Here is a 22,578-nt window from a genome sequence, read left to right as displayed (position 1 = left end):
TTACCATCTTTCTAAATTCCATATATATGTGTTAGTATACTGTATTGGTGTTTATCTTTCTGGCTTACTTCACTCTGTATAATGGGCTCCAGTTTTATCCATCTCATTAGAACTGATTCAAATATATTCTTTTTAATGGCTGAGTAATATTCCATTGTGTATATGTACCACAGATTTCTTATGCTCCCAGAATATTGGAAATAAAAGCAAAAATAAACAAATGGGACCTAATTAAACTTAAAAGCTTTTGCACAACAAAGGAGACTATATGCAAGGTGAAAAGACAGCCTTCAGAATGGGAGAAAATAATAGCAAATGAAGAAACAGACAAAGGATTAATCTCAAAAATATACAAGCAACTCCTGCAGCTCAATTCCAGAAAAATAAATGACCCAATCAAAAAATGGGTCAAAGAACTAAACAGACATTTCTCCAAAGAAGACATACAGATGGCTAACAAACACATGAAAAGATGCTCAACATCACTCATTATCAGAGAAATGCAAATCAAAACCACAGTGAGGTACCATTACACGCCAGTCAGGATGGCTGCTATCCAAAAGTCTACAAGCAATAAATGCTGGAGAGGGTGTGGAGAAAAGGGAACCCTCTTACACTGTTGGTGGGAATGTAAACTAGTACAGTCACTATGGAGAACAGTGTGGAGATTCTTTTTAAGTTTTTGATAAACTGAATGAACTATGACCTCACAGCAATAAGAATTGAATAGTGAATCTTAAGCCTGGAAGATACAGAGTATTCTAAAGAGAACTCTATCATCTTTCATTTTACCTATAAAAACTGTAACTGTTTCATGCTTCCTCACAATGGGCATTTTTTGGGGGGGTTATTTTGGGGAGTTTTTGCATTTCTGTTACCTTTATTAGGTAGAGCAAGCAGACAGGTTGCTGAGACTTTATTACATTCGCTATTAAAATCTCTTCTTTCATACAATACGTGAACAAACTTATTTTGAGTGCAGCGTCATTCCCAAGGATTATTTATTGTGATTGCTTTATCTATTCACTGAGAATCTTAATAGTCTTGGTTCTTTATTTCAGTGACAGCCATTCTGACAGGTAGAATCTGTGCATATTCTGGTTATTCAAACCTTTTTCTCCTTGTCCACAGTGATCTTGCTTCCTTACCCTTCAGATGAGACTATCTTTCTCAAAGTCTCTGGTGTTTACACAGTTTACTGAAAATAATTAAATTTTATTTTTGATTTACATGGAGGCAGGCTGGTATAATGAAATAGCCTCAGACCTAGAATCAGGATTTCAAGATTCCATTTTGAATGGATCATTCCAACTCTATGACCTAATTTCAAAAGTTACCCAAGCATACATCCATAAGACACAAAAACTTGGGTTTATTTTACAATTACTATCTTGAATTTCATGTGTGCTTGTTTTATATTTATTTTATTTATGTATTAAACCTATAGACCTGCATCACCAGATAATATGTTAGATATTGAGATTAAAAATAATATAATAAAACTTTTTATGCCTTAACTTAGCTCAAGTGTGTGCTAAGTCGCTTTAGTCATGTCTGAGTCTTTGGCACCCTGTGGACTGTAGCCTGCCAGGCTCCTCTGTCCATGGAATTCTCAAGGCAAGAATACTGGAGTGGATTGCTATGCCCTCCTCCAAGGGATCTTCCTGACCCAGGGATCAGGCTTGTATCTCTTATGTCTCCTGTATCGGCAGGCGGGTTCTTTACGACTGCACCACCTGGGAAGTCCAACTTACCTCATCATCTCCACTTAATAGTTGAGAAACTGACACACACACAGCTTGACGATTTGACCAAGCTTCATAGCAGCAGAGCTGGAATTCAAAGCCAGGGTGAGCAGCTGTAGAGCCTGTCCCCGGAACCACTGTATACTGCCTTAAGCATGAAAGGGGAGTCTCACTCTTTAAAGAGCTCACAGGCCACAGGTGAAAGCTAACATGTAAACAGTTAGGGTAATGTGATGCATGCCATATATTAACACTAATGCATACAATGTAGAAGCTCGTTTGCTTTGGGCTAGTCACACTGCTGTTTTAAGAATATTATGACACAATCCTCAGAGCAAATCTTCAAAATGGGTATAACTATCCCCCGTGTGTGTGTGTGTGTGTGTGTGTGTGTTAATGTAAGAAAACTGAGTCTATGAGAGTTTGATTAATTTTCCCAGTACTATATTGGTCTGAGCTGGGATTAGAAATCATATTTGCCTGATTTCACATCCTGTTTTTGTTACCATCTGTTACACTCCACTGCATACACAGCAACCCTAGTTTGAAATTTTCTGAAATTTATTTCTCTATTGTTGTTGTACTTATTCTTTCCATGAAATTACAATTTTAAAGAAATAAATAGGTTGCCCAAATTTGCCAACAATGCATGAAAGAACAAAATCATCATTCTTAATAACTGCTCAAAGAATTCACAAACCAAAACAACAGGATTATTTAGAATGGCTTTACACTGCAGTCAAAAAACTGCAAAGTCAAATAACTTTAAACCTTTGCTTCCTGTCTGCTGGCAGTTGAATCCATGCTGTTCCTAATAAATTTAGATACTTGTGTCAGAGAAAGGAAAGTGAAAGTTACTCAGTCCTGTCTGACTTTGCAACCACATGGACTAGTTCTTGAGGCCAGATTACTGGAGTGCGTAGCTTTTTCCCTTCTCCAGTGGATCTTCCCAACCCAGGAATTGAACCAGGGTCTCCTGCATCACAGGAGGATTTTTTCACCTGACCTGCCCCCTGAGAAATATCTATGCAAGTCAAGAAGCAACAGTTAGAACAGAACATGGAACAACAGACAGGCTCTGAATTGGGAAAGGAGCACATTAATGCTGTATATTGTCACCCTGCTTATCTAACTCAAATGCAGAGTACATCATGAGAAATGCTGGACTGGAGGAAGCACAAGCTGGAATCAAGATTGCTGGGAGAAATATTAGTAAACTGAGATACGCAGATGACACCACCCTTATGGCAGAAAGTGAAGAAGAACTAAAGAGCCTCTTGATGAAAATGAAAGAGGAGAATGACAACACTGGCTTAAAACTCAACATTCAAAAAACTAAGACATGACATCTGGTCCCATCAATTCATGGGAAAGAGATGGAAAAATATGGAAACAGTGGCAGACTTTATTTTGGGGGGCTCCAAAATGACTGCAGATGCTGACTATAGCCATGAAATTAAAAATCACTTGCTCCTTGAAAGAAAAGTTATGACCAACCTAGACAGCATATTAAGAAGCAGAGACATTACTTTGCCAACAAAGGCCCATCTAGTCAAACCTATGGTTTTTCTAGTAGTCATGTATGGATGTGAGGGTTGGACTATAAAGAAAGCTGAGCACCAAAGAATCGGTGCTTTTGAACTGTGGTGTTGGAGAAGATTCTTGAGAGTCCCTTGGACTACAAGGAGATCAAACCAGTACATCCTAAAGGAAATCAGTCCTGAATATTCATTGGAAGGACTGATGCTGAAGCTAAAATTCCAATACTTTGGTCACCTGATGTGAAGAACTGACTTATTTGAAAAGATCCTGATGCTGGGAAAGATTGAAGGCGGGAGGAGAAGGGGATGACAGAGGATGAAATGGTTGGATGGCATCACTGACTCAATGGACATGAGCTTGAGTAAGCTCTGGGAGTTGGTGATGGACAGGGAAGCCTTGCGTGCTGTAGTCCATGGGGTCGCAAAGAGTCAGACACAACTTAGCAACTGAAGTGAACTGAACACAAAGCACGCACACATGTGCAATAGCAGACACAGACAGCTTAAGAATTCTTGTGAAGTTCAATTATGATGATACAGAAAAGATTCAAGAAGATTAATTCTGTGTTGCTCTCAAGTGTTCAGTTACAAAGAATTCAGTTCCATTAATTACCTTGCTTGATATATATGCTTACTGAGAAAGTTTGCTGATAAAGTTGGACTTAAATACAGGTTTATAAGCTGGATGTTTGTGCAAGGTTTCAAGTTCCAAGATCAGTTTGAAAAATACACTCAGAAGGAGCCACCTTGCAATTCTCAGATTTTGACCCTTGGGCAGCTTACTAGAGCATGGATCTGGATGAGAACAATATTACAGAAGCATAAACACACACAAGTGTATGTGTGCTTACAGTATGCTTCTGTAAGTCACAAGTGTGTGACACATATTAATATTTGGTTTTTGTTTTTTTGACTTTACCACTTTTCTTCAGTTTGACATGGAATCATTTTCAACCTAAAGCATTTGCAATCTGTTAGAAACTGCTTTCGTACTGATAGTTGATGGTCAGTCTCTGACAGTCAACCTCTATTATATCTAATATTTGATATATATCTTTTTTTCTAAAAGGATAAGTGCTACTTTAGGAAGAACCAAAAACAAACACAACAAACAGTGATTGTCATTGAGCACAAATGTTTGGTCATGTACTAAAGCAACAAAATCGTTTCATCTCTCACTTTTAGGAAAAAAACAACTAGGAATAATAAAAAATTGGACATCTGGTCACTGAAGATGCGTTTTGACTTTCTATGAACAACTGAGTCAATGATCACTCATAGACCCTTAACACTAAAGACCCTTTCAAAACCTCAATAAAAGTATTGAAGAATAGATTAGAGTTAAATTGGGTAGCAGATGCATTAAGTAAAAATATCTTTGCACCCTAGTCATTAACTGAATTGTAAGTCTTAGATTTAAAACAAAGGACCAATTATGTTGCCCTCAATAGAAGAAATCATGTATTCCATAGCTGTATGTTTAATAACACAGTTTTGCTTCAAATGAGGGATTATATTAACCATAGAATTAAATCTGTAATTGTTAAACCATGAAAGTCCCAAGGTGAAAAGATTTAATTTGTAGATATTTATGTTGTTCGATTGAGAAAAATCCTTTATTTAAAAATATGTTTTCTGAGTGATTATCATATATTTCTAATATTCTGTGTTCAATATCTATAGGGATTTTCCTTCAAATTTCTTAGCTCTTCACATCTTTCTTAGATGCAGTTCTTGTTCTCAGTGATATCGTTTTCATTCTCTCCTTTGTCCTTGCCATGACCAAACAGAAGTCTTTCAAGTACAACCCATGTATGTAGGAAATAAAAATATTTAAATATGTTTCTTTAATATTCAGATATATCTCTGAATAGTTTTATTATCTTGAAGTTATTCTTCTTTGATTGTGAAGCACTGGATCTATGTTTGCCTATGAAAATTCATGAACTTGCATTGAATCTGGTCCTGCTTCCTCTACATTACCCACCCCTCCCTTCTTTCTGTTTCCCTTTCTGGTCTCCTCCAGCTCATGGCAGCCTGACAGATCAAGCGGAGCCATGCTCCCTAATTCCTATGGAGTTAAGCAAATGCTTTTGCTTTTGTCAGGGAGACCACCCTTTCCTTTATTTACTCTTTTTGGAAAGAAAGAAAGTCTCATACTCAGTCATGTCTGACTCTTTGCAACACCATGGACTATGCAGTCTATGGAATTCTCTAGATCAGAACACTGGAGTGGGTAGCCTTTCCCTTTTCCAGGGGATCTTCCCAACCCAGGGATCTTTTTTTTTTTTTTTTTTTGTACCTTTGTTGAGTACCTATCAAGTTCAGTTTTATCCTTCAGACATCATCAAGGCCAAGGCCTCTTGGAAGCTTTCATTGATATCCAAAGGCATCTTTCTGATAGCCTTGACTACCACATTATGAATGGTTTATCAAAAAACTTGCCACAGTTTATTACAACTTCATGTTTCTTTTGTCTTTATCCTCTCCTAGATACTGAACTGACTGATGACTCATACCCCTGGCCCTAAGACCTTGATAGTGTCATAGTAAGCAATAAGTAAATAGGAAAATAAATACATAGATACATGTAGATTTACTAAAGTGCTTCATTACTCTATAAATGTCATATGTACTAGTACTTCATTTAGAAGAAAACAATATGTGTTTTTATGTCCTGAGTTGTTCCAGGTGTTAATTAGCTTATCAAGAAATTTAAAAACAGGAGAGTAGCTTAAATTATAACCCATGTGAAAGATGAAAAAAAGGGAAAGTTAAGGTAGGGGCACAAAATGGAACAGAAACAAAAGCTTAGGTGATGATTGTGAATACAAATAATGCTCATTTTTCTTCTGGTCCCATGATAGTTAGTATTGTTGTCCAATTCCAACTCTAAATGCTGAGTTTTTCTCTGTATTTAAAGCATATATTTGTCACCTGCCATTTCTTCTAGTTTTATACAGGACATGTATATCTAACTTGCCCAAAGTTTTGGAAAAAACTTTACAAACAGCCTAAGAATTTGGTCATTTCCTCAGAATCCTCTTCCTCTTCTTATCTCTCCCTGGTGGCCCCTCATTTCAGGCTTTGATACAATTGTACTAAGTTATACTAATTGGTACATTCTATTCCACATGTTTGGAGCTAGTTATATTGGAAGATAAAGTGCACATTTGCATAAATGAATATGTATCAGATGCAAAATAATGCACAAATATGTGCCTGCGATTTACTGGATAAAGTCTTAGTTCATAGTGCATTCAAAAATACCTTTACCATTTGACCACAGGAAGAATTACTCAATTCTATTTTATTGGATATTATGTGTGCAAAATAATTTCTGATTCCAAATACAATGATCAATATATAAGTCTTACTGACATGAGTGAAAACTGAAATAATGTCCACATATCTTTTTACCTTACACTAGTTGACTCTATATTTTTTCTGGTTAATTAACACCTTCTTTTATCCATGTCTTTTTCTTCTTAAAAATCAGGATGCTATTAATAATTTTAATCTCATTGAACTTCAATTTTCTTATCTGTAAAAAATGAAATTAAGCTTTTTTTCTGGGTGAAAGCGTTATATAAATGGCAATCTATTGAATCCACCGGAAAATTTTGGTTAAAAAAATGGTATCAGAAAAAAGTTAGTCTTATTGTCCCAGGAGAAAAATATATATAATTTTGGAACAAACCTAATATCTCTTCCCTGTATTGTCTAATATAATAATGCACTTTGTTAATGCTAATCTTTAAAAGAGTTCACCTGTCAACTATTTTTTGAGTGCCTCCTATAAACCTGATGCTGCTCTATGTGACAGGAACCTATCATTGTAGAAAGGAAAGGAAAATCCCTTATGACACAGAGCTTACATTCTAGAGTAAATTTATGTAAAGAGAGAGATATATTTTTTCAGTTGTTAATAGTAGGCCAGCCACTGTGATAGGTGCTGTATGTACATCGTATCATCTCATTTAATTTTTACCCAAACCTTGAAAATTATCTATTATTGCCCCAATTTACAGAATTGGAAATTGAGACTCAGAAAGGTAAAGTGGTTTCCCAAGATCTCAAAGTTCAGTAAATTATATAACAAGGGTTCAAATAAGTTATACCTGACTATAAGGCCTGCATTTCTAAAAGTGTGTGTGTGTGTTTAGTCACTCAGTAATATTTGACTCTTTGGAACACTATGGAGCCTGCCAGGCTCCTCTGTCCATGGGATTTTTTCCAGCAAGAATACTGGAGTGGATTGCCATTTCCTCCTCCAGAGGATCTTCCCCACTGAGGGGTCAAACAGGCCTCTCCCATGTTTCCTGCATTACAGGCAGATTCTTTACCTCTGAGTCACTGGGGAAGCTCTAAAAGAGTTACTTTTAACTGGAAAAGTACATACAAATAAAGTGGAGAATAAACAACTTGTCACAAGATCAGAGAACCCTGCCCTTTTTATCAGCAGTATTCATTTTGAAGGGCTAGGTTTTGCAGGATTTCCTGATTTCTAACATCTGCGATTCTGCTTCCCTATGGAGATCTTGATTAGTCTACGATATAATCTACATTTTCCAGATTCTAGATTTGACTTCCATGAATCAGCTTTACCTATTTTTTAGACCCTGGTTTCTCATTTCCTGTTTATCGAAATTTAATTGAATCCATGGGCTTTATGGATATTCATTTTTCCACTTTTAATAAACTTATGGAACTAGTATCCTCTAGGCCACTTCCAGGGTTGGGATGCAAATGCAGATAAAACAGAGAATCTGTCCAAATTGAATCCACTAGCTTCCTTTGGCATAGCTAATCGACTGGTTCACATTTTTTTCTTTCTTATTTTTTTCTTCCTTCTCTTAAGGTCTATTTATGATAAATGTCATGATTTCTTTTGAGTTTTTTTTTTCAATTTGATGAGAAATATGCATACATAGTTACATATTTTACATAGTTACATATGTAATACATATGTTGTTGTTTAGTCACTAAGTTGTATCTGACTTTTTGCAATTCCGTGGACTCTAGCCCGCCACTCCCCTCTGTCTGTGGGATTTCCCAGGCAAGAATACTGGAGTGGGTTGCCATTTCCTTCTCCAGGGTATGTTCTCGACCCAGGGATTGAACCCACATCTCCTGCATTGGCAGGTGGATTCTTTACCACTGAGCCACATGGGAAGTCCAAGACATAGAAGTATGTACATATATATTTCTTATCCAATTGTGTGTAGATGTGTGTATATACATACATAAGCAAATATTAAAAATGTACATATTCATATATTTATTATAGCTATAGTATATTATAAATCATGAATATACTATATTCACATACAAATGGATAAAAGAATATACAGAGAAAAACAGGAGAATAATCATCTATAAAATCTTCCTACCCAGAAACAAAGTTTTGTATAAAATCTTACAAGTTTAATAAATAACTCAAAATGAACTTATATGTAAGTAAATAAATTTATTCTTTAAATATCTGTAAATAACTCAAAATAAATGTGCTTATTTAATCAACAAACTAGTCCAATCTATACACAATAAGTTAAATATACTAATTATTTCATTAAAGTGTTGTTTAATCAATAGAAATCCACAGGAGAGTGCTATGGGTACAAAGTATGTGGTGAATATTATTTACTGTAGGTATAAGAAATATACATGTGCCTATATGTAATGAATGAGGCAGATGTATTACATAAACACTAACATATTACATATTTCTAAATTACAGGGAACATAAATCTCTTCCTCAAATGACTTCTGCATAACTGAATGTACTGGAGCTTATGAAAATTTATTACGTTTCATCTTGAACCTCATTTGGGAACAGGGACAAAGTTTCTCTTCAAGTTATTCACAAAGCTACTGCAATTTTATATGCACAATCAATATTGATTAATAACCATGAAAAGAGGGCTGCCTTGAACCTGGTATAATTCTATCTTCAGGGAATCTTCAGATTATCAGGGGACACAAAGTTTCATGCTGGCTACAGAGCACTGTGCTCAATTTTGGGCTTTGACAAACGGAAGTTTGTTCAGTAGGTTTTGGCTAATTTCCTTTGGGAAATCAGTAAAATCCATGGACGGTGCTCAGTTTCTGACTTCGAAAGGGGTGAATTCACAAAATTAATACTTTTCAAATGTCCTCAAAACCAGAAACATACACACTTACATTCACACACCTACAAGGCTAGATATCACTGGTATACATGTGACACAATTATTCCAAATTAAGGCAAAACTTAGGGCATGACCAGAAATCTGACCAACCATACATAAAATATTTATTCAAGAGATGTAAATTTAACTGATCAATCAGTATTCAGTTCTTCATGGCACATTTAAGAAAATGTTAGCTACCAAAGGTATAATTTGAGAAGCAACAGTAAACATTGAATGTTTAAATCTATGTAAAAAGTCCTATTTTTGAGTTCATTTTCTTAATATTTTTTAATATTATGTTAGTACCAATATTTCCACTTACTATTATACTTCAACTGAAATCAGTTCTTATAAAACACAGTCTGTATTACAGCTATATTAAACACATCCTTAACTTTTTTTTTTTTCTTTCCCCTTTTTTCCTTCTGATTTTCCTTCTCAAGGTAAACTTGGTTAACAATGCTTTCTTTTCTGTTTTTAGATGTCTGAAACCCTACAAAAGCCACTGAAGCACCCTTTTGAACTGATGGAATGTCTCGAGGCTATGCTTCAAACTTTCCTCCTCCCATTTTGTGTTGGAAGGCAATCTTCCAGGGGTCTCCTGCATTTCTGCACATCTTGTGAGCAGAGGCCCTGACAGCTTTTGTTCCTGACAATCTTTTCAAGAATGTTTGTATAGCTAATAGTCTTGGCAGATAGAAGTGGTTCTCTCCATGAAGCAAAGGGCAGGTTTGTTTATGGTCCAGTATCATAAAGATAATTTCTCCCTCTGTGGCAAAGGCTGGTTTGCTTGCCGCCATTATATATGAAAAAAATTGAGTTTCTAAGCCGATGGATACCTCAGCTATGACATAAACCTACTGTGTGTATAGATTTCTCTTAACCTTCATCATATCACCTTGCAGTAATTGGGACTTGGGGAACGGACGTAAGAAAATGACAATACTCTGGCTATTGCTATTTCTGTGAGTAATAAATTGCCCTTTGTCTCTGTCTTCTGTCAGCATTTGTGAAATTGTGGCAGATCCCTTATAGTTCTTGACATCTGTCTGCCTAATTTCTGTCCTGCTTTATATAAGGATGCTTTTCTCCCCAGAAATCCTTCAGATGATAACTCATTGGTCGGTCTTTCTCGCAATTCAATTTCTCTCCATATTTCTGCATCCTTACCTGAACTGTTTCAGTCTAAAGTACCAACTTGTCCAGCATAAAAAACAAAAACAAATAAGAATCAAGTTAAATAATAAGTGACAATGAACTAAAGCCAGAGAGGTAAAAAGCATAGAAACAAAAGTGTGAACACACACACAAGTGGATTATACATGGAGTACAGACCCATGTAGATCCATCTGGTAGCTTGTTTTCAACTGTATCCCCGTGGGAGACCTCACTGTAGACATACACTAATTCTAGGAGTTGGGAGTTGTCAGGCTGGGTGTCTTGCTCGTTTGACAGACTGACTCTGCTTCCTCTTTCCTTAGGGCTCACTGCTAAAAGTATTACCTCCTTTCAGTCTTACTTTTCACCTCTTTTTCTCACTCCCCCCAACAATAAAATCTGTAGACTCATATTCAGATAAGCATGGCTAGTGATAAAATAATCAGAAATTTTTATTTGAGTGAATGATATTTATTAACTCTTATTTTAGAGAGTTCCAGAATGGTGAGCAGTAACTCACTGCAACAAGAGTCCTAAGATTCAATGGAAATTGATCATAAATGCATATTTCCAGGCCATATTCCCTAAAGATTTTGATTCAGTAGGCCTGGTAGGGCACAGATTTTCCATTCCTAGTAACCTTTTGGGTGACTCTTCTGAAGTTTGTCTCAGAATATTATATAAGAAACTCTGCTCTAGGAACTGCCTCCTTCCGGCATTATGCACATTTGCCCAGTTGTTGTTCAGTCACTCAGTCATGTCCAACTGTTTGCCACTCCATGCCAGGCTTCTCTGTCCCTCACCGTCTCCCAGAGTTTGCTCAAACTCATGTCCCTTGAGTAGGTGATGCTATCCAACCATCTCATCCTCTGTCATCCCCTTCTCTTGCTTTCAACCTTTCCCAGCATCAGGGTCTTTTTCAATGAGTCAATACTAAATGTATAGCTTAGCCACTGACAAATGTTAGTTGGTGGCAATAATTTGCCCTGGCAATATTCAACTACTGAGTGTGTTTTGGTAGATTCTTTTTGACCCATAAAATTGAGATTAAATATATGAAAAATGCTTAATGTTAGCATCTGGGGATGTATTTGGAAAAATTTCTTCTGATCTATGGTACAAATCTATGTATTCATTATTAACATTGACTGTATAGAGAAAGATTTATAAATGTGAGGAAAAAAATTGGAAGTTGTAGCTTGAAAACACTTCTAGTAAAAAACTATTATCCCCCAAATACTCAATTTGAATAAGTCAAACAATGTGAACAATTTTGAGAGAAAGACTAAGGGAGTATCTTTGAAAAGTAAAAACTATTGCAGTCACTACTTTTGAGATCATAATATATGAAATAAGCTATTAGTGAAAAAAATGTCTGTCATCAGTGTTTTGAAATGCATTTAGAGAAAGGGTGTAACATAATGACATTGATTGTTCTGCAAGTATCACTTAATATTCTAACTTCCTAATAATGATGTTAATATAAAATTATTTCTTTTCATTTTCTCAATATTGCCCAAGCCAAACAGAATTAAATACTCAAATGATAGGAGCATCATAGTAACAGTTTTTCTCTTTAAGCATAAAACAGCACGCTTCTGGAATTCCACACTTAAATTTAGTCAGAATACACTCCAAGTGAGACCCAGGAGAATGAAGACAACCCCATGAGTCTAGAATGCTTCAGAAATAAGGATACCACAGTTCAGGATTGGGATGATATTGAAAACATTGCCATCTACATGTTAAATTGAATTATTTTAGGATTACTTCGGGCAATTAATGTTACTAAAACAATTCAATCAATATTCTAACAGGCAAACATTTGCACTGCCAATAGGTTCTATTTATCAATAGACTTCCTCTTGAAAAATAGCAACATAAACTTCAGACAGTATTTTCCAGGTGTTTAATCTTCCCTTTGAAATTTTTTAATAAAAGGTGATGGAACTTACAGTTTACGACAATTTTCACTTTTTTCACATCTGGGAATGACACATCATTTTCTGCACTGCATTCATATTCTCCAGCCTGGTCCCTTGTAATTCCATAGATGTCCAAATATTGTCCGTTTTCAAATGGTTTCGCTACATGAGAAAAATTTTAAAAAGTACAGCGTGTTTAATTGTAGCTGCCTGAGGCTTCATTCAAGTAAAACAACAATCACATGTCTTCCTATTAGATATTGCTGACAAAATAATTCCAAATGAAACTGGGGAATTATTAAACCTTTTGTTCTCTTATGTTCAGAGGTAAAGTCAGAGAAAAAAGCAGAAACTGAACAAGGGATACTAAAACAACTGTTTCCCCAGAACAGGATATACATGTGTTCTTTTTAATTGATTGTGGTCTCCTAACCTCCTCACACATCAAATCAAGCTCTGCACATTTCTGTAATTGAGTTCAACAACCTCCTAGCAGTGTAGATGAAATTCAGTAATATGACTTGGTACGTATTGACTTTTATATAGTGTAAGCTAGCAACTTGACATCTAACCTAACTAAATGTTACTTTTCTTTTGGGGAAATCTCACACTCATTCACAAGGTTTCAAGCTAGATGGCTTAATAAAGTATGGAGGTGTATTAAAACATTGCCATATTTCAGTGTTCATACTTATTAAGGTTTCAAAGGAAGGTACACTATATATAACCCACTAGTGCATGCATGCTAAGTTGCTTCAGTTGTGTCCAATTCTGACTCTTTGCAACCCTACGGACTGAAGGCTCCTCTGTCCATGGGATTCTCCAGGCAAGAATACTGGAGCTGGTTGCCATGCTGTCCTCTAGGGGATCTCCCCGACCCAGGGACTGAACCCTCATGTCTCCTGCTTTGGCAGGTGGGTTCTTTACCACCAGCGGCATCTGGGAAGCCCTATAAACCACCTAATAAATCTAAAAAAAAAAAACAAAAAACACTACAAATCTCAAACTGAGTTAAGTGGCTATAATACAAACTGAATTTTCTTAAAAAATATATTTATTTGTTGGGTGTGCCAGGGCTTAGCTTTAGCATGTGGGGATCTAGTTTCCTGACCAGGGATGGAATCTTCTTGGTCCCCTGCCTTGGGAGCATGGAGACTTACCCACTGCACCGCCAGGGAAGTCCCCACACTGAGTCATTTTTCTTTTACAATATTCCAGGGAAAACATTTTATTTGACTAAAAATAACAGATTAAAAATATAGAACCATAATCACAGGTGAAAGAATATTCCCAAATGAGTGGGATTTGGGGAGAAAAAAAGGCTCCTTTCTGAAATAAAAGAATTTTTATTTATTACTTTGAAAGTAAAGAATCACCAGGCAGGAAGGTTCCTGATTATTAGAGACACAACAGGGGAAGAATGGGCCTATGCTATTTTCAGGAGGAGGAACTTCAAATATAATATTTATATCATTTAATTTTTTTTTTCCCCTGTAGGTTCCCTCGTCCACCAGTTGCTGCACTGTTGCCTTCTAGGTAACTGTGACTTTGCTAATTGAAATCTGCAGTGTTTAGAATATATATGATTAAGTCATTTCTCCGTTTATCTGGCCAATCACAACTTGTAGGTAGAGGAGAATTATACTTCTGAGATGACAGTCAGTTAATAAGCTATTGCAGGTATACAGAGGAGAGCTTATAAAAGAAGCAATTGTCTTCAAATTCATATGTTTAAAATCTGATTTTATAATAATTTCTTTGCTCAACCTAGTTCCTTTATCTGACTCCAATTCACTAATGTAATATTGATTGTCTATTGTTTCCTTCTGCTTCTCTTATTTTTCACTTATACAATGAAGATAATCTAGGCTTAAATGTGTCTGTAAAAACTATTGCAATATAGAGAGGACACAATCTTTATTCACATCTAAGAACTTTAAAATATAACAAATTATGAATGGGGATATTAAACAGAAATTAAAGTATGGCGAAAGTTGATATCCTATATTAGAATTAAATAATCTCATTGGGCAGTATAAAATGAAGCCAATCATAAGTGAAAAGGTAAAATATTGTGAAAACTGGTAAAAGCAAACTTTATAAGGGTTAAACCTATTTTCAATAGGAGTGGGATGGAAAGGGAGATGAGAGGGTGGTTTAAGAGGGAGGGGACATATGTATACCTATGGCTGATTCATGGTAAAGTTAGACATGCTGCTGCTGCTGCTAAGCCACTTCAGTTGTGTCCGACTCTGTGCGACCCCATAGATGGTGGCCCACCAGGCTCTGCCATCCCTGGGATTCTCCAGTCAAGAACACTGGAGTGGGATGCCATTTCCTTCTCCAGTGTTAGACTGTAAAGCAATCATCCTTCAATCAAATAATAAATATATTAATTTTTTTTTAAATGACTGGGAATGAGAAGGAAAACTTCATAGGACCAAAGAAATAGAAAGGTGCAACAAACTGTAATTGTGTAGAACAGCATAAAATTAGTAAATTTGTGTTATAATGTGATTTTATAGTATATTATAGAGTATATAATGTATATGATATACATAGATACATATACATCATAATAATGATATAGCTTTTTAGTAATAAATACTGTTCAAAAAAATGTTACATGGGAAATTCCCTGGTGGTCCCGTGGTTAGTACTCCAAGTCCACCTTTCCACTGTAGGGGCATACATCCCATCCCTGGATAGGGAAATAAGATCCCACTAGCTGTGTAGTGTGGCCAGAAAAACAACAAGAAATGCGTATCTGAAAATGTTACATGCATATTCCCATTTTGTGTACTGATAAAATTTCAGGAAGTGTTACCCCTAAAATGCATGTTTTTGATAAATAAATCATTAAATATGATGTGTATTAGTGTATGCTATTGTTTAAAGAAATACATTAGATTTGTATGCCTATGAGGAATAAAATATAATAAAAAAGGGAAAATAGGTTCCTGAAATATAAAAGGAAGTATTTTTTTCTCTCCTAAATGGTTAAATGGCATATTTTGAAAGATTGACAGCAACTAAAGAAATTGTGTGATAAAATTTCACCAATATCAAAACCACTATCTCATTCAACTCTAGAGAACACCATTTACAGCTATTGAATATTTTTTGTTAGTAGAGTTCACTGTATAATCTATGCACCTAGAGTCAAGGATCCTTCTCCAACCTCATCAGGGAACAATGTATTTACAACTACCAGAAATATCAAAAGATATTTATGCATTGCATAAATCAATCCCTATAGAGCCAGTGAATGGGTGACACTGCCAATACTAGCTATCAATAAGATGACACTAATAAAAAGAAGCATAAATGTATGGCCAACATCTTAATTTTCCTCACTAGATTCCTGAGACTTTATCCACACCCTTAATTCCATTTACTATGCATCAGCTCTTCACAAAGGTGTGCTCTAAGTATTCTCTGTTTCTATCCTGAACTCATCTTGCTCTTTTCTCAGTCTAATCGAGCCATGCTTGAATTCCAGATTTGAAACTTGGAGTTGTTTTGCCTAGAATTTATACCCTGGAGTATACTGGTTGTCAATAATTTGCTTGGTTGTCTCTTTGGCTTTTGTTATCCTCAGTTTTCCTGAGTCATAATTCTTTACCTTAGTTTTAGACTCAGGGGAACCAAACTTGTCCTCAGATACTTGTCAGAGTCTCCCTCTGTTCCCATCACTCTCCTAGCAAGGTGAGAGAATTTGGCATAGTACACTGAAATGCAGAGATTAACATTTCAGTTCATGCAATCTAACTCAATTTTTCCCACAAATGGAGGGGAAAGACCAAGGCCGAAGGGATATAGTGACTTGGAATCCTTACCACTGCCAAGATTTCACAATGTTTATGATGTTGATACTATCCTAGGGTACTACTTATAAATCTGAAGATGTATTAAAAATTGTGGAGTATTTTTATTTCTTAGGGTACTAATTATAAATATTAGTGAGACATAAACTATTTTGACTTCTTCTGCTTATAGGTTTTACCGTTCATCATGAGTGCAAACAACAATTCCTGTTTTGTTATCTCTGTGTCCCTAGCTCTAGCATAGTACTTGAAACAGTATACACTTGGTAAATATTTATTGAATAAGTAAATGCATATATTGATAAAAGAATTAATAAAGTCCTATAAAGGTAGTGCACAAAGAATCTAAAGTAAATGCCCATATTCAAAGCAGTTGTCAGTTTTCTTTTGGTTGAGAGGAAGGGAACGAACTTTAAAGAGTTATCATTCTTACTGACTTCTTGACAGGACAGTGATGGCAGTGGTGAGAACAGACTATGTAGCTATCATAGATCCTTTTTTAAAATTATAAAGTCTAACAAAAACTTTAAATACAATATTGAAGAAAAAAAGCTAAGTATTGCCTGTAATCTAAACAATAGTTTTCTTTTGTGTTTAATGTCTTCTAGACATGTGTAGACGCTTCTCCAGAAAATAGAAAACTGAAGAAATTCCACAAGCTTTCAGTCATGCCACAATTATTACCCTCTTCAAAGGGAAAGCTGAAAAATAGGATGCAGCTATGCTTTATAATTTCACTCTCATACTGATTTCTGATAAGAATCTGGCCAGGAAGTGTTCTATATTGGCCACTAAATGATATCTAGATTTGGCTTTATGATTCGGAAAAGCATGTGAAAATTATTAGTAACAACATCATATTTCTACAAAGTGCTAATATGTTTGCAAAAAACATTTGAAAAAATAACTCTCTTTTCCCTTCATTTCTAGAACACTGTGTGTGTGTGCTCCTTTGGATTCTTTCAGCTCAGTTCAGTTCAGTCGCTCAGTCATGTCCGACTCTTTGCAACCCCATGAACCGCAGCACGCCAGGCCTCCCTGTCCATCACCAACTCCCGGAGTTTACTCAAACTCATGTCCATCGAGTCGGTGATGCCATCCAGCCATCTTATCGTCTGTCATCCCCTCCTCCTCCTGCCCCCAATCCCTCCCAGCATCAGGGTCTTTTCCAATGAGTCAACTCTTCGCATGAGGGTCCCTTCATTTCTAGTACACTGTGTGTGTGCTCAGTTCGATTCTTTAGTGGTATCCAATTCTTTGCTGCCCTATGTGCTGTATCCTGCCAGGCTTCTCTGTCCATGGGATTCTCCAGAGAAGAATACTGGAGTGGGTTCCCATGCCCTCCTCCAGGGGATCTTCTGCATCCAGGGATCAAACCCCTGTCTCTTATGTCTGCTGCATTGGCACGTAGGTTCTTTACCACTCAGGCCACCTGGGAAGCCCTTCTAGCACATTATCCTTCACTTATTTTCCTCTCATCTCTCTAACTTTTTCACTTTTTCAAAATCCTTCAAATCTCCCAAATATTGCTTCTGTCCTATGACCTCCTTTTTTCCTCATTCAGCACATTTTTCAAAATTCAAGGGATCTTGTTTACTCATTTTCATTTCATTATTATCCACATACTGATTAGTATCTGACTGATATATTTAACTTATATCCGTGTCCCGAACCTTGGGCACAGTGATTCAGCTGGACATCTCCCTTTGGGTGTCTCACATCAAAGATGTCTCACATCTCAGAATCAAATCACCAAAGCTAAACTTACGTTTCCTGCCATCCTTGAAACTCCCCCTGAGTTCTAAGTCTCAGTGAGTGATCTGATTATCATCCAGTTGCTCAAGCCACAAATCTTAGCATTAACTTTGACAGCACCTTTTGTCTTAGTTCATAAGCCATCAGTCACTGTGTCCTGTCAATTTTACCTCCTGAATAAATTTTCAAACCTCTCCTAGGAGCCCCTATGTCTCAGTTACTTATCTCTGAATGCAGATACTCAGATGTGCCACTGACTGCATAGTGCTTTGCAGAGTCATTTCAGTCATTTCCCAAAACTCTTGCTCAGAAACAGTCAACCCATTTTTCAAGGCTGCCCTGCAGGAATATTATTTTTTAGGGTCTCACAGCCATTTATTACTACTCTGCAACTGAATTGTAAAACACTCTTTGAATGCTTCACTTACATTTATGATTGTAATCATTTTCTGTCATCTGGTTGTCTACCAGCATATTTGTGCAAGTATCTCCTCTATGCATTTTACCATATTGAGTGGTTAGGGATGTGGGTTCTAGAGCTAGTCTATATGGCTTCAAATGTCAGCTCTGTCATTTACAAGCTCTGTGACCTGATACAAGGTATTTGATCAATAGTTTACTCCAATATAATGTGTGAGGATAATAATAGAAACTGCCTCATAGGTATGGTTGTTGTGAGGATTAAGAGGGTTAATGCAAGTAAAGTGTTTGAAACACTGATACATCATAGGAAATATATATATATATATATATACACACATACATACATATATATGCACAAACTACTAATATGTAATATAATATTATATATACATATTAGCACTCTGCAGAACTATAATGAAAAAAGGAATGGGAAATAGTAAAAATTAAAATTATTAACATAGGAATATAAAATATCTCAAATGAAATATTGATTGAAATTAATTGGAAGTCTAGATACTGAGAAAAAACTTTATTAAACTTTAAAGTATTTATCCAAGCATTTTGAGGTATTTATCTAAACTGAAGCAGATGGAGAAAAGAGTACAGATAACCAAACAAATCTTTAAACCAACAGAGCCTCAGTGATATATGGAAAATATAAATTTCTCTCATATATGGATAACTGAGCCCCCTAAAGGGGATAGAAAAAATATTTGAAGAAATAAAGGGTTTTTTTTTTTTTTTCCAAATTTGACACATACAATAAAACTTCAGATAAATGAAGTTAATAATCTCCAATCAGGATAAACACAAATAAATTTCACTCAAAAGCACAATATAATCAACTTGCTGAAAACCAAAGAGAAAGAGAAAATTTAAAAAGCATCCAGAGACAAAATAAACAGTACATGTCAAGAAACAGAAATAAATATTTGCTGCACTTGTCTGAAGTTCATAAGGCAGAAGACAGTGGAAGACCACAAAAATGAATAAAATTCTAGTATCAGTCCTGTAAGCTTCGATCTGAAGAAGCTAGAAGAAGAAGAACAAATGAAACCTAAATTAAATAGACTTGTGGAAATAATAAAAAGCAGAAATCAGTAAAATTAAAAACAGACAGTCAATAGAGAAAATCAATGAAACCAAAAGTCAGTCTTTTAAAAAATCACTGAAGTGGAAAAAGCTTGGCCAGGCTGATAAAAAATAGAAAGATAACACAAATTATCAATATCAGAGGTGAAAGAGAGGATATTGCTATAGTCATAAGAAAAACTGAATAGCTACTAAACAAATATGAAGAAAAGCTCCCTAACATTTAACTCAAGAATTTAGATTATATGGACAAATTGCTGGAAAGACACAAATCTCAAAACTGACTTAGAAGAAATAGAAAATCTCAATATTCAATATATATTCAATTATAATAAATTAAAAGTGAAAGTCGCTCAGTCATGTCTGACTCTTTGTGACCCCATGGGCTATACAGTCCATGGACTTCTCCAGGCCATTCCCTTTTCCAGGGGATCTTCCCAACCTAGGGATTGAACCCAGGTCTCCACATCACAGGCAGAGTTTTTACCAGCTGAGCCACCAGGGGAAGCCTAAGAAATTCAATTTATAACTTAAAAGTTTCCACATGGAAAACTCCAGAATCATGTTTAGTAAAAATTTAAAGAGAAATACTGCCAGATTTATTCAAAGTCTTTCTGAAAATGGAGGAGAAGGAGAATTCCCCACATCATTTTGTAAGGCTTACATTACCTCAGTATCAAAATTAATGACAACAAAAGAGAAAAAAACATAAATGTAAGCACGAAAATCTTTTAACAAAATCTTAGTAAACAAACCCAGTGACATATAAAAAATAATAATATACCATTATCAAGTATGGTTTATCCCAGAATTGAAAGGCTGGTGATACAACTGAAATGTCAAACAATCTAATTTGCTTTATCAAGAACAACAATCTACATTAACTCTAAATGCAGGTAAATCATTGAAAACATTCAACATTCATTCAAGATAATGTTTCAGAAAACTGAGATATGAAGGAAACTTCTCAACGTGACAAAAACTACTGTGAAAACCTTACATCTAACCTCATACTTAATGATGTAAATGTTAATGTTTTCCCCCTAAAATGAGGGTCAAGGCAAAGTTGTCCACTCTGACCCGAAGCTCATATCTTATATATAAATTAAGTCAACAATCATCATTGACTTTAATGTGAGTCATAAAGTTATAAATATTCTAGGAGAAAACAGAAAAAAATATGTTTTGGGCTGAAGTTTCTTAGATATGACACCTAAAGCACAAGATATATAAGAAGATATGGATAAACTGGATTTCATCAAAATTAAACAAAACTTTGCTTTATAAAACATACCATTAATGAAATAGAAAGTCAAGCCATATAACAGGACAAAACTTTATAAATCATATTGGACAAAGGACTTATATCAAGCATACATAAGGAACTCTCAAAGCTCAATAAAAATATACAACTTAATAAAGAAATGAATAAAAGATTTAAATAGATGTCTTTTTTTTAAAAGAAAATCAATTATTAAATAGATATGTCAAAAGGTGATAAACATCAGTGCTCAGTCGTTTCAGTCATGTCCAACTCTTTTTGACCCCATGGACTGTAGCCCACCAGGCTCTTCTGTCCATGGGACTTTCCTGGCAAGAACACTAGAGAGGGTTGCCATGCCCTCCTCCAGGGGATATCCCCGACTCAGAGACTGAACCTGCATCACCTACTTCTCCTCTATCGCAGGCAGATTCTTTACCACTGAACCACCAGGGTAGTTCCAATAAACATCCTTAGTCATTATGAAAGTTAGGAAAATCAAAATGAGATTCCATTGTATATGTATTAAGATGGGAAACACATACACACACAAACACACACACCAAACAACACTAATTAGTGCTGGTAGAAAGCAGAGTACTTGGAGCTCATCTATATTACTGGTTGAATGTGAAATGGCACAGTCCCTTTGAAAGTTTGTCAGTTTCTTATAAAATTAAGCATGCATTTACCATGTTACCTAACAATTCAATTTTACTCCTAGAGAAAATTACATTCACATTTACACAGAAACCTGTATACAATGTTTATGTTGACTTTATTGGCAATTACTAAAAATGAAACAACCCAATGGTCCTTCAAATAGTGAATGAAGAAACAAATTGTGGTACATCCCTATAATGCAATAATATCTGTCAACAAAATTATTTATAAAAATAATTTTACTGATAGATGTTATTGCATATATATATATATATACACACATATATATATATGAAACATGGATTAATCTCATATACATTTTACTAAATGAAAGAAAATAGACCCAAAAGCCTACATGTATGAGTTCATTTGTATAACATTCCATATAACTGTAGATGTGAAGAATAGATCAGTTTTTGACAGGGGTTAGAGATGGAAAAGCTGGTTGACTATAGAAGAACATCATGAAGGAATTTCTTAGAGTGCTTTAACTTTTTGTATCTTGACTGTGGTGGTGAACACATGTAGAAGTATTTGTTAAAACCCATAGAATTTTATGATACTTAAGAGTGGTTATTTACTTTGTGTAAATTAATAGACAAAGCATATTGATATGTAATATACAGTTACATACTCAATAAAATGACCCAAATAAAAAAGACAATGCCAAATGTTGGTGATGAAATGTGGCCTATAACACAGCTCAGTTCTAAGGAAAACACATGAAATATTCTTTCCCAATCCTTTCAGTCCTATAGGGAAGGGGAGTTTTAGGAGTACCTGTCAGTTCACGGTGAACATATTTTAGAAGTTCTGCAGCAGCGATGTGAATTACAACTCACTCTGCTATCTGTTGCCTTAGGATTTCAGCTGAAGGTTTCTTTTAGCATCCTATTACATTAGCTTTGTGACCTAAGGCCCTTTGTGAATAATACACTCTGTACTCCAGGGTCTGGCTAGAGAATGGAAGTTTGATTTCTATTATCACAAGTTCACATAGAGAAATAACATTCAT

General features: G+C 35.5%; 1 protein-coding gene across 1 annotated transcript in view; it reads right to left on the bottom strand.

Annotated features, from left to right (window-relative positions):
- NEGR1 (neuronal growth regulator 1) overlaps positions 1-22,578 on the bottom strand; it is a 961,959-nt gene that overhangs the window by 311,529 nt on the left and 627,852 nt on the right. The window contains exon 4 of the mRNA XM_061121612.1: positions 12,573-12,704. Within this exon, the coding sequence (XP_060977595.1) occupies positions 12,573-12,704 (132 nt within the window). The remainder of the gene's footprint in view (positions 1-12,572; positions 12,705-22,578) is intronic.

Source organism: Dama dama, chromosome 20 (assembly GCF_033118175.1).
Source record: "Dama dama isolate Ldn47 chromosome 20, ASM3311817v1, whole genome shotgun sequence".
In the NCBI taxonomy this organism is placed as follows: domain Eukaryota; kingdom Metazoa; phylum Chordata; class Mammalia; order Artiodactyla; family Cervidae; genus Dama; species Dama dama.
The sequence above is the reverse complement of the archived record's forward strand: the minus strand, read 5'-3'. Positions and strand labels throughout refer to the sequence as shown.